The 15065-nt window shown below is 50.0% G+C and overlaps 3 protein-coding genes across 3 annotated transcripts; 2 read left to right on the top strand and 1 right to left on the bottom strand.

Moving 5' to 3' along the window:
* Positions 1-261: 261 nt before the first annotated feature.
* RTNLB13 (Reticulan like protein B13) lies at positions 262-2057 on the top strand. Its single transcript, XM_086245368.1, has 4 exons — positions 262-357; positions 450-636; positions 730-941; positions 1627-2057. The coding sequence occupies exons 1-4, from the start codon at positions 318-320 to the stop codon at positions 1836-1838; spliced, it is 651 nt and encodes a 216-aa protein (XP_086101494.1). The 5' UTR covers positions 262-317; the 3' UTR covers positions 1839-2057.
* Positions 2058-2147: 90 nt separating this feature from the next.
* On the top strand, positions 2148-2732 carry LOC147284514 (RPW8-like protein 3). The gene has a single exon (XM_086245692.1). The coding sequence runs from the start codon at positions 2148-2150 to the stop codon at positions 2730-2732; it is 585 nt and encodes a 194-aa protein (XP_086101818.1).
* Positions 2733-7876: 5144 nt separating this feature from the next.
* On the bottom strand, positions 7877-13678 carry LOC147284513 (uncharacterized). Its single transcript, XM_086245691.1, has one exon. It carries the CDS (start codon positions 13676-13678, stop codon positions 7877-7879), a length of 5802 nt encoding a protein of 1933 aa, XP_086101817.1.
* Between the last annotated feature and the right edge of the window lie 1387 nt (positions 13679-15065).

The following is a 15065-nucleotide window of genomic DNA, read 5'->3' as shown; positions in this document are numbered from 1 at the left end:
TTTTTTTGGCCACTTAAGCCTTCTCCTCTTCTTGATGCACTTACAAGGTGTGAAACTTTTCTCATGACGTCGGTCAAACATAGAAGCCATGCGGTGTTGTGTGCTCCAACAGTCCAACTAGCCCAGGTAGGTTACACGCAATGAGTGACATGAAGCCTTGCATGGTTTCCACGTTTCACATATATGGGCCCATTACGTGAAAGTCCAAAAACAATCACTTCTTAATCGATACCTCAACGAACCGCTTCAAAATATCATTTCCAAAATAGTGTGTCCTGTTCTTCATCTTCAGCTCTGTTCCAATTGTCAAGAACAACATGTCTTCTGCATCTGATCAATCTTCACTACCCACGTCAGGTAATTAATTGACCTCCAAAACTATGAATGTATGAATTATATCTACTTGAACACGTTTAGGGTCTTGTCTGATCACTTGTGATGTGGTGCAGCAACTGTGAGAGATATATTTCTGTGGAGGAAGAAGAAGCAGAGTGTATTGGTTCTTTTGACAGCAACAGCAACATGGGTTTTGCTTGAAGTCTACCAATTCAACTTCCTCACTGTAATTTCATGGCTGGCCATGTTTGTTTTTGCTTCTCTGTTTCTCTATGGCAACGTGCTTAGGCTTCTTGGAAAGTAAGCTTCCTTATAAATCCTTATTCTTGTTCACTTAATTTCTTGTGTAAGGAGAGTGATTATATATCATGTATGGGTTTTGGTTGTTTTCAGAGAGCCTCCGGACTTGTCAGGATTTGGAGTCACAGAGAAGTCGGCGTTGGAGATGGCGAATTCGGTTCGAGCGTGGAGTGAAGAAGGAATTCGATGGATGTTTCGGGTGGCTGCAGAGGGAGACTTTTTTTCTTTTGCTGGAACTGCCGCTGCTTTGTGGTTGCTCTCCCGTTTAGGAAGCTGCTTCGATCTGCTTACATTTCTGTATACAGGTACTTTATGACTTTCAACCATAAAAGGGAGCATTTTCTAGTCTTATAATACCCATCAAATTAAGAGTCTCTCACAGTCTCATACTTACATATATATAGTTTTGGTGTTAGAATATAAAATCAATATTGTCTGTCGGTCCACATCCTAATAGCTTTAGCTTTGGAAAGTAATTCAACAAATTTTATTATGATATCAAAGTTTGGGAGTTCGAATCCCAGCAATCGTATAAGTTGAATTTCACAAGTTGGGATGCTGAGCTCTTATAATGGTGGAAGGAGACGCACATTTGAGAAGGGAGTGTTAGAATATAGAATAGTTTTAGAGGTACCAACTATTTTCCCAACATTATGGATTGATCCAACTAATGTGACAATATTCATTTGCTCAATAACTAGGCCGACTTTGGACCTCATTTATTTGCAGATAAGAATTTGTCATGTCATTTTGATGAATAAAAGTTGATGTCTCTGTAGTATTATTATAGAATAGAAAATCAATGTTAGACCATATCTTTCAACATTTCAAGTAACAATTTGTCAAGTCATTTAGGTGAATAAAAGTTGATGTCTCTAGTATTGTTATAAAATAGAAAATCAATGTTAGACCATATCTTTCAACATTTCAATCTGCTTTAGAACAATGCTAATTAATTCAACAAACTTTGTCATTTTGTGTTGTATGCAGGTGTTGTGATGGGCATGACAATCCCAGCAATATATGTGAAGTACGAGGACAACATAAAGAGGAGTGGGGAGTGGGTGAAGGCACAATGGAAAAGGTACCATGACATGGTGGACGAAAAGGTAGTCAAGAACATAAAGAACAAGGTAACAGGAGGAACCTGGGAAGAGAAGGTGACAGCAGGCAGGGAAGAGAAGGAAGAGAAGGTTCAGTAGCTGCTTTGCATACTTTCTTTGGAAATTGGCTGCAGTATACAGTAGTCAATGTTTCTGGAATCTTGACCTTGTTAGCTGCTTAGCTGTAACTTGTAAATCTCTTCTTGGTCAAGTCCATGGTCTTGATCTTGTCTCTTCCATAGTATTAGACCAAGTCCATGCCTTGATCTTGTCTTTTAATTTCCATAGTATTAGTAATTCATGTAATTATAAGCCACGAAAAACAGACTACTATAAATAAAACAAGCATTGCTCCATATTTCCCATTCAAAAGCAGGCTCTGGTTGCAAAAACAAAAAACTAGTAATTATGGAACAAATCTTTCTGGGGGCTACTATAGGGCGCGCATTAGAGGCGCTACTAGGAGCCGTTTCACAAGCCAGGGAGAGTGCGCACATGTACGAGTCGATTCTTGCACAACTCGAAAACACAATTCGAACCATCACTCCAAAACTCAATGAAATCGAACGACTATCCGACGAAGATTTCCCAGATGATGTTATCCAACGAATACATCTACAGCTAATTCGAGGGAAGGAACTGGTCGATAAGTGTTCCAAAGTGGGTTGTTGCAATAACTTGTGCATGAGCCAGAGGTACTACAAGAAGCTCCAAGAATTGGATGACTCTCTTCGAAGGCTGATTACCATTGATTTGCAAGTGAAGGTGGCATTGGATGTTATAAGGATTTCTGCGGAGATAAGGGCTCTTTGTAAGAGATGGGATCAAATGGATGTGCAAGAAAAGGGGGGTACTAGTGTTTGGATTTTCAAGCTAAGTGCAAGTAAGGTTTTGGGTAAGTTTTCTGGATTGAAGAGGCTTGTGCAGACTGTGCAGTATGCACCAAAGAGAATTTTTATGAATTTGGTTAGGTGTGGGGCTGTGGCAGAATAACAGAAGCTTTGTCCAAACATATTGTTGATGCCCAAAAATGGTAGAGCAGTCAACGTCGAGTCGAACCACGTAGGCCCGTTGACCCACCACTGAGCGGATGACACGTCGAAGTGGGGCAGGAACGGGTAGCTGGGTCCGACTGGTGAGTAATGAGAGAGTATGGTATCCAGAGCACCCTGCACAGGTACACAAAAGTGAGCGGGAAGGGCACCGGTGTGGTGCCGGCCAAAGGTCCTCCGACGCTCAAGTCAGTGTTCAGAGAGATCTGAGAACAGAGTGAGTGAATAGTATAATAATGATTTCAGTTGTCCCTTTTGTGACAAGAAGGTACCTCTTTTATAGTACCTTTGGAAGAGTGTCAACCAATCCGGTGACGACACGTGTCCTTTGTGGTGACTTGCACTGTAGGAGCGCCACGTGGCACCGGTCTCGAGGATCCGAGTGAATTGACACGGGCCGGGGGCCCGGGAGGCTTGAGCTTGGGAGGCCGGAGCCTTAGAGGCCGGGGCCCAGGGGGCCGGAGCCCATGAGGCCGGAGCCTAGGAGGTCATGGGCTAGGAGCCCAGGAAGGGCTTAGTCTTTTGGGTCTAGGCCCAAACAGCATGGTGTTAGGCCTTGTGTGACTTGTCGTTATGCCGAGACGATTAATCATACGAACAGAAGTCCCCCAAGTTTCCGAGCAAAAGATACTTCTTGGTTGGGAACTTTGTACACAAAAGAGTCCGAGCAGAACGACAAGTAACCGCACACTTGTTCCTGCTTAAGCTACTGTCTAGAAGTCCCCCAAGTTCCTTAGCAAGAAAAACTGTACTGCAGGAAAGCTTGGGGGTTACATATGAAAGATTTCCCTTCTTTTTTTTTTTTTTTTTTTTTTTTTTTTTTTTTTTTGAACTTCTGATCACCCTGTACTCCGAGCAGTAGACACTTCGCAAAAAACCCAGTGAACCCCGTTCACTGTACTGGTGGGATGTTGCCGTCTGTAAAAAAGATTGTAGAATTACAGTGTAGAGCTCAGATATAAAAGACCCACCCCATATTTCACATTTGTTACTGTAGACAAATTTTTGGAGAGAGAGTGGGTATTAGAGGACTCAAAAGGGGTAGCTGTGTTTGAACAAAAACAAAACAGAAAAAGTGGGCAAATCACGAAGAGGAGAGTGCTCGGGCCGGACTGAGGGGGAGCGAGGGAGTGCTCGGGTCGGAGGGGCTTAGGTGATCGGGTCGGCGGGTCGGACTGCAGCTGAGGTTGGCGGCGGCTCGGAAGGCAACCGAAAGGGAGAGGGCGAGCTCGGGTCAGGTGGAGTAGGGCTCGGATCGGACTGAGGGGGTCGGGTCGGCGAAGGAGGAGCTCGGGTCGGAGGATTCCTGCGCGGGTCGGAGGATTCCTGCGCGGGTCGGAGGAGCAAGGGACGGGTCGACGAGTGCTGGGCTCGGCTCGGGTGAGACTGTGCTCGGGTCAGGCTTGCTCGTCGAGGCTGCTCTTCGCGGGTCGGCGCGGGTTGGAGGGGAGAGCTGCGCGTGGGGTTGTGCTCGGGTCGGGGGGAAGAGGCCGGGCCGGAAGGAAGAGGCCGGGCCGGATTTGTGGGCTTGGGCGCGGCTCGGAAGCTCTGCGCAGTGGCTGGTGCTGCTCGGGCTGGTCTTGGCGGCGGCGTGGGGTGCGCGGGCAGCTCGGCTTGGATTCGTGGGCAGCTCGGATCCTTGGAGGGCTCGGATCCTTGGAGGGCTCGGATACCTGTGCTCGAGTTGGTTCTCTGCTCTGCTCGGATTGAGCACTTGAGGTAGAGACTTTGAAATTCCTCCTAGCCTTTGTTTGTGAAATTTGTTGCCTTGGAAAAATTTGGAATTGTGAACTTGTGGAAAATGTGAGTAGGGGCAGGTGGAGGTGCAAGTGGGTATGAGCCTTGCCGAGCGTTAGGTAGGCGACATGCCTTCATTTTTTGACTATGTAATTTATTGGATGTTGTGTTGTTGTTCAGGTACCGAGGAGGCAAGAGAAGTGGGTCGGAACCCGTCTGAACCGTTGTAGCCGCGGAACATAGGTAAAGGCTTAATTTTTTTTTATTGCTTGTCTGCTTGAATTGATATTGTGAATACTGGCATTGATAAATGATTGGTGGCTGAGCATATGAAAGGGTGAATGTTGTCAAATTGAGTGTATCCGAGCACATACGGGGGGTAGGAAACCGGTATTGATCTGATATGTCCATGGTGTTGTCTTGGATGGGCAGGTGTGCTGAGGTCGGACATTTCATGGCTTCCTCAGATGAGAACAGTTCTACAGAGGGGGAGTCTGATCGGGCGTCCGCAAGTGATGGGACGCCGATGAGGCCCAATATGCCCCGACCCCGGATGGGTTGTGGAAACGTGGGGGTGGGCAAAGTACTCAAGACCGTCCAGGAGAGCTTGTCCATGGTGATGGGAAGTGAGGGAAAAGGCACTGGTAGTGAGGACAGCGATGATGGAGAGACACCCACTAGTTGTGATGATGTGGGTGGGCGCAGTGTGCCTTATTGGTCCGTGGATGGGTTGTGTGAGAATAGGATGACGGAGGAGGACCTTGAAAAATTGAGGGTGGAGTTCCACATTCCCGATTATATCCACCTGAGCCTCCCGGGAGAGGATGATGTCTTGAGTGACCCGCCGGAGGGGCATATTTTGTGTTTTGCCAAGAGTTTCCACCATGGGTTTAGGCTGCCGCTCCACCCCTATTTCCATTATATGTTGAGGAAGTTAGGGATTGCACCAGCTCAGCTGACGCCCAATAGTTGGAGAACATTGATTGGGCTGTATGTATTGTTCCGAGATGAGGGGTATGATGCCCCGACCATGGCTCAATTCTCAAACTTGTTTGAGATTAAATCGAGCCCCAAATTGCGAGGGTGGATGTACTGCTCACAGTTGGCAAATGGGCAGTTCACTGATGGTGCGACTCGCCAAATACAAGTGAGCCACCCGGACGCTCATAAGGAATGGAAGAAAAAATGGTTTTTCGCGAGTGGAGCTTGGGAATTCGGCCGGAGTGGTAGGATGACCACGTATAGAGTGCCGACGAATTTCCACATAATAGGTTGCCTGGCTGAGCCAATGCACTGGTCTATGTACACTTGGATTATTAGCTCATGTTATGCTTATACTGATAGTCGTCTTTTGTTGTTTGATTTTGCAGGGGGTGAGTGGGAGAGGCTTCCATTGTCGGAGGATAGCGCGGAAGAGGTGCGAAGAGTGCTTAGCCGACCTGCGCGAAAGTTGAGCGCTGCCTACCTCTTGTCTCCTGAGAAGTTGGCCAAGTACGGCTTCGGAGTCCCAGGTGAGCTTCTGTACTTCCCCTATTGGAGTAGTAGTTGATGAGATAATAATTTGTGCTTATTGAATTTTATTTTGGTCTTGCAGTGAAGATGGCCAACACGAAGAAAACAAGTAGACCGGTTGGTCATGCCCCGCCTGCCCAGAGGAGGATGATGATGGGGGCACTGTTGGCTGGGGGTGGCTCGTCCCAGGGGAATGCAAGTAGAGGTGCAACAGTGCCCGGGGGTATGAGGCATGGTGGGTCTACCAACACCCAGGTTCCGAAGGCGGCTTCTCCCGGGAGGAAAAGGAAGACGGTATTAGATGCGGCCGAGCCCGGGAGAGAGGGCAAGAGGGCAGCCACAGCCACTGCGTCTGATCCAGTCCCCGAGGAGGATCGTCTGGCACAGCAGGCAGTGACAGACTTTGGAGGATCCCTGAAGAAGGGGAGGGATGACCGGGTGATTGGCGATGAGGTTGAGCCACTATCCGTCTTGCAGCGGGCCTTTACTGAGCAGTCCCAGGTAAGGGAAAGTGGTATAGTATGACGAGATGTCCAAAGTTTAAACTTTATAGCTTGTAATAACATTTTCGTGGCATCCGACCTGGCAGGCACTGTTCTTCACTTATCGGGCACATGTCGGGGTCCTGGCCATGGTGGAGAAGATGAAGGACGAGATGTCGAGCTTCGTGGTGTGGAAGGACAGAGCACTCTCAGCTGAGGAGAGGGTCGGTACCCTGGTTGCCCAGAACCAGGCGTTGCAGGCCGAGCTGCTGCAGGCCAAAAAGGAGGCAGACCAGGCTAGGCAGGAGTTGGAGCAGAGCGGGCAGGAGCTGAGCCAAGCCAAGCAAGAGGCGGACCAGGCTAGGCAGGAGTTGGACAATGAGTACAACAGCGGCTATGCCATGGGCTTTGGCGATTGCAAATTGGAGCTCGAGGAGATGTGCCCTGACTTTGACTGGGACCGCGTGCGTGGTCTGCTAGGGGCTGGCAACGAAGTGCCTGGCAACGTCCCGGAGGAAGGTGCCCAGGAGGTAGAGCATGAGGACATAGCATCCCCAGTTGGAGAGCGTGATATGGGAGAGGATCCCAAATAGGCATCTGTTGCACTTATGGCCCGGGGGCAGGGGTGGGCGGACCATTACCCTATTTTGATTTGAGTTGTATGGTCGGGTCGGATGTGGCCCGTGCCAACTTGCAAACTCTTTTGATTATTAAGTTTTGTACTTATTGTTATTTGGATGATTTGGAGGGTGTCCGACCCGTTATGGGGTAGGATGCCCTTCTTTTGAATACATGGTATTGCAGAATTTTATCGAATGCATGGTACTTAGTTTCCCTTGGATGCATGAAATTGATTTTTCTCTGAATGCATGGTACTTAGTTTCCCTTGAATGCATGAGATTGATTTTCCCTTGAATGCATGGTACTTAAGTTCCCTTGAATGCATGTGCCATAGCCGCGCCCTGAATGCATGGTACTTAGCTTCCCTTGAATGCATGGGCGGATATGGGCAGGGTCGGAAGTCTGATGGCCCGGGGGTCCATACAGCCAATTAACACTTTGAATAAAAATGAAGAAAAATGTGTCCGTGGTAGGACTGCCGTGAATGCATGGTACTTAGTTTCCCTTGAATGCATGTGCCATAGCCGCGCCCTGAATGCATGGTACTTAGCTTCCCTTGAATGCATGGGGCGGATATGGGCAGGGTCGGATGTCTGATGGCCCGGGGGTCCATACAGCCATTTAACACTTAAAATAAAAATGAAGAAAAACGTGTCCGTGGTAGGACTTGTATTTATTGAAAGTGATAACATAGATAAAATTGAAAAAAGTCCCCGGGGGGTACAACATTTGTCTACTTGTAAAAGTAGCGGAGGTGCTCGGCGTGCCAAGGGTGGCCGAGTTCCTTGCCGGTTGTGGCGCGGAGCCTATATGTGCCTGGGCGGATGACTTCAATAATTTCATACGGTCCTTCCCAATTAGGTTTCAGAGCACCCGTTTTGGCCAAGGTAGTGCTGCGCAGGACCCAGTCCCCCACTCGGAAGTGGCGAGGCTTAACTTTAGAATTGTAGTATCGAGTGGCCCGTTGCTGGTAGGCATACTTGTGTAGCTCAGCCTGGGCCCGATGCTCTTCAGCTAGGTCGAGACTGAGAGCTAGCTGGTCAGCATTGTGCTCAGGCTGAAATGTGTCGAGGCGGTAAGAGGCAAGCCCGACCTCAACTGGGATGACGGCTTCAGAAGCAAAGGCCAAAGAAAATGGGGTTTCCCCGGTCGAGGATCGACAGGTCGTCCGGTAGGACCATAAGACTTCGGGTAGGAGGTCAGGCCACTTGCCCTTCTTTGCATCAAGCTTGGTCTTCAAGGTATGTTTAATGGTCTTGTTGACTGCCTCGACCTGCCCGTTGGCCTGAGGATGACCAGGAGAGGCAAAGAAAACCTTGATGTTGAATGCGGAGCAAAATGATTTGAACTCTTTGTTGTCAAACTGCTTGCCATTGTCAGTGATAATGGCGTAAGGGAGACCAAAGCGGCAAATTATGTTCTTCCATACAAAGCTCTTGATGGTCTGGGTGGTTGCCTTTGCCAAGGGCTCGGCCTCTGCCCACTTAGTGAAGTAGTCCACTGCGACGACTGCCATTTTGACCTTGCCCTTCCCCTCAGTCATAGGTCCGATTAAGTCAATGCCCCATTGGGCAAAGGGCCAAGGACTGTTCATGGTAGTTAGGGGCTCAGGTGGTTGGTGCGGAAAAGTTGCAAATTTTTGGCACTTGATGCATTTCTGGGTGAGCCTCCTTGCATCAGCGCGGAGGGTCGGCCAATAATAGCCTTGGCGGATGGCCTTGTGGGCTAAAGAGTGGGCTCCTGCATGATTGCCGCAGACCCCTTCATGGATCTCCCAGAGGATGTAGTCGCCTTGTTCGGGGGTAAGGCAGCGCAAGTATGGCAGGGAGAAGCCCCGCTTGTATAACTTGTCGTTGATAATGGTGTACCGGGAAGCTCTATGGCGAAGGCGCCGAGCCTCAGCCTTGTCCGCGGGCGGGTTCCCATGCTTAAGAAATGCAAGAAGAGGGTCCATCCAACTAGCTTGTTGCGCAGATTGGCAGACTTCCATAACATCAATGCTGCGCTGAGGTAAGAACTCAACTGGGACAGACCTCCCAGGTTCATGGTCGACTGCCGAGGCAAGGCGAGCTAGGGCATCCGCCCTTTCATTGTCCGCCCTAGGGATTTGTATGAGCTGGTATGCTGAGAATTGATTGAGTAGGCTTTGAACTTTGGTGAAGTAAGCGGCCATGCGCTCACCCTTGGTCTGGTATTCCTGCGTGACCTGGTTCACCACAAGTTGAGAATCGCTGTAGATTCGGAGTTGCTCCACGTCCATATGTAGTGCCAAAGATAAGCCGGCAATGAGAGCCTCATATTCAGCCTCATTGTTGGATGCCTGGAAGCCGAAGCGAAGAGCATACTCAATGGTGGTCTGGTCAGGGGCGATCAAAACGAGTCCGGCTCCACTGCCCTGTTGATTAGAAGATCCATCAACATACAAAGACCAGATCGGGCGATCCGACCGGATAGCTGGAGTAGAAGAACTTGGTGGGTCGGTGGTCGACACAATGGCGGAGGAGGGCTCAGCTTCGGGTAGGAAGGTAGACTCTGAAATGAAGTCTGCAATGGCCTGTCCCTTGATCGCGGGCCGGGGGCGGTAGGAAATGTCAAATTCGCTCAGCTCAATGGACCATTTGATAAGCCGGCCAGAGACCTCAGGCCGCTGCAATACTTGCCTAAGTGGTTGATTGGTGAGAACCACGATAGGATGAGCCTGGAAGTATGGGCGGAGGCGCCGGGCTGATGTGACCAAGGCAAGGGCTAATTTTTCTATCTCTGGATACCTGGTCTCAGCATCTTGCAGGGCCTTGCTGGTATAGTACACCGGGTGCTCAACCCTATCCTTAAGTCGAATGAGGACTGAGCTGGTGGCTGTCAGGGAAACGGACAAGTAGAGGAGTAGCTCTTCCCCTGGCTCGGGTTTAGAAAGTAGAGGTGATTTGCCCATGTACTCTTTTAGATCTTGGAAGGCCTGCTCACACTCCGGAGTCCAGTCAATGTATTTTGTCCGAGCCTTAAGGGTTTTGAAGAATGGGGCGCAACGGTCGGTGGCCTTGGATATGAATCGTGTCAAGGCGGCGACCCTGCCCGTTAGGCTCTGCACTTCCTTCTGAGTCCTGGGAGATTGCATATCGATCAAGGCCTTGATTTTTTCAGGGTTGGCCTCGATCCCCCTTTGGCTCACCATGAAGCCAAGGAATTTTCCCGAAAATACGCCGAACGTGCACTTGGCAGGGTTCAGGCGCATTTGGTACTTCTTGAGCACAGAAAACATCTCAGAGAGTTTTTGGACGTGGTCCTCCGCCCGGACACTCTTGACAAGCATGTCGTCCACATAGACCTCCATGGACTTACCAATGTACTCTGAAAAAATGGAGTTGACCAAACGCTGGTAGGTGGCCCCGGCATTTTTGAGTCCGAAAGGCATGACTTTGTAACAATATAGGCCCCTGTCAGTGATGAAGGCCGTATTGTCCTGGTCGGAGTTGTGCATAAGGATTTGGTTATAGCCGGAGTAGGCGTCCATGAAACTAAGGAGTGCATGGCCTGCTGTGGCATCAACCAGTTGGTCAATTCGTGGAAGAGGAAAGCTATCCTTGGGGCAGGCCTTGTTGAGGTCGGTGAAGTCGACGCACATCCGCCACTTGCCATTTGATTTTTTGACCATCACAACATTGGCCAGCCAATCCGGGTAGGAAACCTCGCGGATGAAACCAATTTTCTGTAATTTGTCGACTTCTTCTTTCATAGCAGCATAGATTTCGGGCTTGTACTGCCTGCGTTTTTGGCGGACGGGGCGGTGCCGCGGATTAAGACTTAGGCGATGGGAGATCACCTCCGGAGAGATCCCAGGCATGTCATCATAGGACCAGGCAAAGACTTCAGCATTGGCACGAAGGAAGTTGATGAGGTCGTCTCGGAGGGCAATACTGAGTTGAGTTCCGACCCGTACCTTGCGGTCCGGGTAGGCAGGTGAGATGAGCACTTCCTCCACATGACTGTCATCTGGTTGGGCGATGGCTCTGAAAGATGAATCACGAGGATCTTCGGGAAGATCCGGGGTAGGGCAAGTGGGGGAGACAGAAACAGCCATAGAGGGCATGGCCTCTTTCTTCTTCTTGACGGAAGTCGTATAGCAGGACCTGGCTGACACTTGGTTGCCTTTGACTACCCCCGTGCCACATGGGGTCGGGAACTTGATCAAAAGCAAGTGAGTGGAAATCATAACCTTCAGTTGGTTAAGGGCTGGTCGTCCCAGGATGACGTTGTACGCTGTGGGGCAGTCGACCACCAAAAACTGAGTGGTTGTGGTAGCGGACGAAGGATACCTCCCAAGGGTGAGTGGAAGGTAGATCCCGCCAAGAGGGGTGACCATATCGCCCGAAAAGCTAAGTAAAGGAGCGACCGACCGGTCGAGCCTCTCTTGGTCAATCCCAAGAGCTGTGAAGGCGGAGGCGAAGAGGATGTTGACGGAGCTACCACAATCGACAAGGATCCGAGCCACATCAAAATTAGCTATGGTGGCTTCAATGACCAAGGGGTCATCGTGTGGGAAGATCAAGTCACGTTCTTCTTCCTCAGCAAAGGAAATGGGCGACCACCCGAGCTTAGGAGTCTTTTTTCCACGGTGGAGGTCTACAGTCATAACGCCGGAGCATTGCTGAGCACTTCGGGCGTATTCCTTCCTAGCCCTGTTGGAGTTGCCAGCGAGGGTCGGGCCCCCACAGATGGTATTGACCCGCCCCCGTCGTTGTCCTTCGGCCTTGGCCTTCTCGGTGGCCTCCTTGTCTATAAAGCCATCCAATTTTCCTTCCTGTACCAAAGTTTCTATTGCCTCTTTAAAGGCTCTGCATGCCTCGGTGTCATGGCCATGGTCATTATGATAAAGGCAAAAGAAGTTCTTGTTGGCCCGGTACCGCGTTTGTGGTGGGCGGGGTGGTAGCTTGGGAAGTATGTCTTTGATCTGAGGATACAATTCTGTATAAGTAACATTGAGAATTGTATAGACTTTGAACCTGGAGGCGTAGGATGTCTGATAGGTTTCCTCCCTTCGTTGTCCTCCACCTCTACCATCACCAAATTGCTTCTTGGTGAATTTACTGAACTTTTTCCCGGACCCCCCATGCTGGCTACCTGAGTAGGGCTTGGGCTGGGGTGGCACTATGATGGCCTGGTCGGTACTTGGGCGATCCATGGTGGGCGGCTTCTTCCCATATGTTTTGAATTCCGCAGTAGCATAGGCAATGGCCTCTTGCATAAGTTCTTTGTAGGTGCGTGGATTGCGGCGGTTGAGTTCGAACAAGAAGTCCCCCTCCAGGAGACCACCCTTGAAGGCGGCGAAGGCTACCTTCTCATCACAGTCGCGACACCGAGATCGCTCTAGCTGAAATCGAGTAATGTATTCCCGGAGGGATTCCCTGCTGCCCTGTCGGACTCGAGTCAGGTCATCCGTGGTGTAGATTCTATCGGTCTGGATGATATACTGACCTAGGAAGAGCTCTCGGAGCTCGTTGAAGCAATCAACCGAGCCTGGAGGAAGTTGGTAGAACCAGTCCCTTGCACTGCCAGAGAGGGTGGAAGGGAAGATTCGACACTTCGTAATGTCATCAGCACCTTTAGATTCCAGAGCGGATCTGAAACTCATAAGGTGATCATATGGGTCTTCCTTCCCTGTGTATGGAGTGATTTTGGGAGGTCGGACGTCGCCAACCGGAGGAGCGGATAGGATGCGAGCTGTGAAAGGTCCAGGCAGCTCCCTTGTTTCTAGAGATGGGTGCCCACCCCGACTTCCTCCTTCCACTCTTTTCAGGCGCTCACTGATGTCCATGAGAAGTTGCTGGAGCTGGTCTGGTGGAAGAGAGCCGCTGTTACCGGAGTCAGCGACTTGTTCACTTATGTAAGTGTTACTTTCTGTGCGGCGCCCAGCCGAGAGGACCTGCTCTTCTCCCCGTCGTCGCTTGGGACGGGGGGCCTGCTCTTCCTCCAAGTCTCGGGGGCGCGGGTTGGATCGCCCCTGCTCCTCCTCCAAGTCTCGGGGACGCGGGTTGGATTCGCCCCGGTTCGTCCGCTGCTCTTCTCGCCGAGAGCGGTTGTCGTCGAGCAGATGACGACAGTCCCGGTAAATGTGGAACTCCTCAGAGCGGGTAGGATGCTCGCCAGATCGAGCCCGGCTGACCGGGTGGACAAGTCTCTTTTGGAAACCTGGGGGCGGATGGCTACCTTGCCCTACATCCAATTGGCGGGGAACATTTTGGTCCCTTCGGGGGGGATCCCTCATCTCACCACTCCGGAGAGCGGTGTGTTCGTCCCTGTCATGGGGGTTCCTCCTCTCACCACTCCGGGGAGTGGTATGTCCTTCCCTGTCACGGAGGAGTCGCTCATAAAGCTGTGTTGCACCTTTTTGGAGGTCGAGCTGTTCCTGGGTTCGTTGGAGCTGAGCCTCCAAACGCTGGATGTACTCTTCCTGATCAGATTCGGCGGTCTTCTTACCTCGCTTGTCAACCAGCGGGGTGTTGTCAACTTGGTCGAGGATAGGACCTCCGTCAGACATTGTGAGGGTTGGTAGCTCGGAAGCTAGGAAGCTCGGAAGCTAGGGAGCTCGGAAGCTCGGAAGGTTTTTGCACCTCAACTGAGGGTAGAGAATTCAATGGGGAAAAGTTGTAACTTTCCCACAGACGGCGCCAAACTGTTGATGCCCAAAAATGGTAGAGCAGTCAACGTCGAGTCGAACCACGTAGGCCCGTTGACCCACCACTGAGCGGATGACACGTCGAAGTGGGGCAGGAACGGGTAGCTGGGTCCGACTGGTGAGTAATGAGAGAGTATGGTATCCAGAGCACCCTGCACAGGTACACAAAAGTGAGCGGGAAGGGCACCGGTGTGGTGCCGGCCAAAGGTCCTCCGACGCTCAAGTCAGTGTTCAGAGAGATCTGAGAACAGAGTGAGTGAATAGTATAATAATGATTTCAGTTGTCCCTTTTGTGACAAGAAGGTACCTCTTTTATAGTACCTTTGGAAGAGTGTCAACCAATCCGGTGACGACACGTGTCCTTTGTGGTGACTTGCACTGTAGGAGCGCCACGTGGCACCGGTCTCGAGGATCCGAGTGAATTGACACGGGCCGGGGGCCCGGGAGGCTTGAGCTTGGGAGGCCGGAGCCTTAGAGGCCGGGGCCCAGGGGGCCGGAGCCCATAAGGCCGGAGCCTAGGAGGTCATGGGCTAGGAGCCCAGGAAGGGCTTAGTCTTTTGGGTCTAGGCCCAAACAGCATGGTGTTAGGCCTTGTGTGACTTGTCGTTATGCCGAGACGATTAATCATACGAACACATATGAAAAGTAAAAATAAATTTGAATAATTAGTTAGATGCATGCCCAATTAATAATGTATTTTTTTGTTAAATTTAATTTGTCTCACACCAGCATGTGTGTTGATTCATGTAAAAATAATTGCTTTTGTTGTTGATGTTGGTCTTAAATCAGCAAAGGAATGTAAACCAATTCCCCTGCAATTTGTGGGTCTTCAATACTATATGGTTTCTGTGAATTGTGTTTTATAATATGATGGTTTTTACCTATTGTGCATCATACTCATTGGCAAATCTGTAATTTCACCTGAGGCAAATTGCTTGCAGATCAAGTAACATAACTGTCAACTTCTGACTAATAAAGACAGTAGTTTCAAACCTTGTTCCCATTTTAAATGCTAGTTATAAGACTCTTTCTCATTAGCAATACAAACCACCTGCTTACCGACATTGCGACCTTAGAAAATTCCAAAAACAGCTAGAGCAAATTGGGGGCCTTTTCTGCCTTGAGCAATATCTTCAACATAGACTAACTTCTCTTCCTGCAAGTGTTTGATACAAAACTCAAACGTACTGTGGATTGAAATAGGTCTCAATGAACCCTTTCATCTGAATCCACTTTGTGATCAAGCTAA

Source organism: Dryas octopetala, chromosome 5, assembly GCF_963921425.1.
Source record: "Dryas octopetala chromosome 5, drDryOcto1.1, whole genome shotgun sequence".
Lineage (NCBI taxonomy): Eukaryota > Viridiplantae > Streptophyta > Magnoliopsida > Rosales > Rosaceae > Dryas > Dryas octopetala.
Note: the sequence above shows the minus strand (reverse complement) of the source record. Positions and strands in the feature narration are given on the sequence as shown.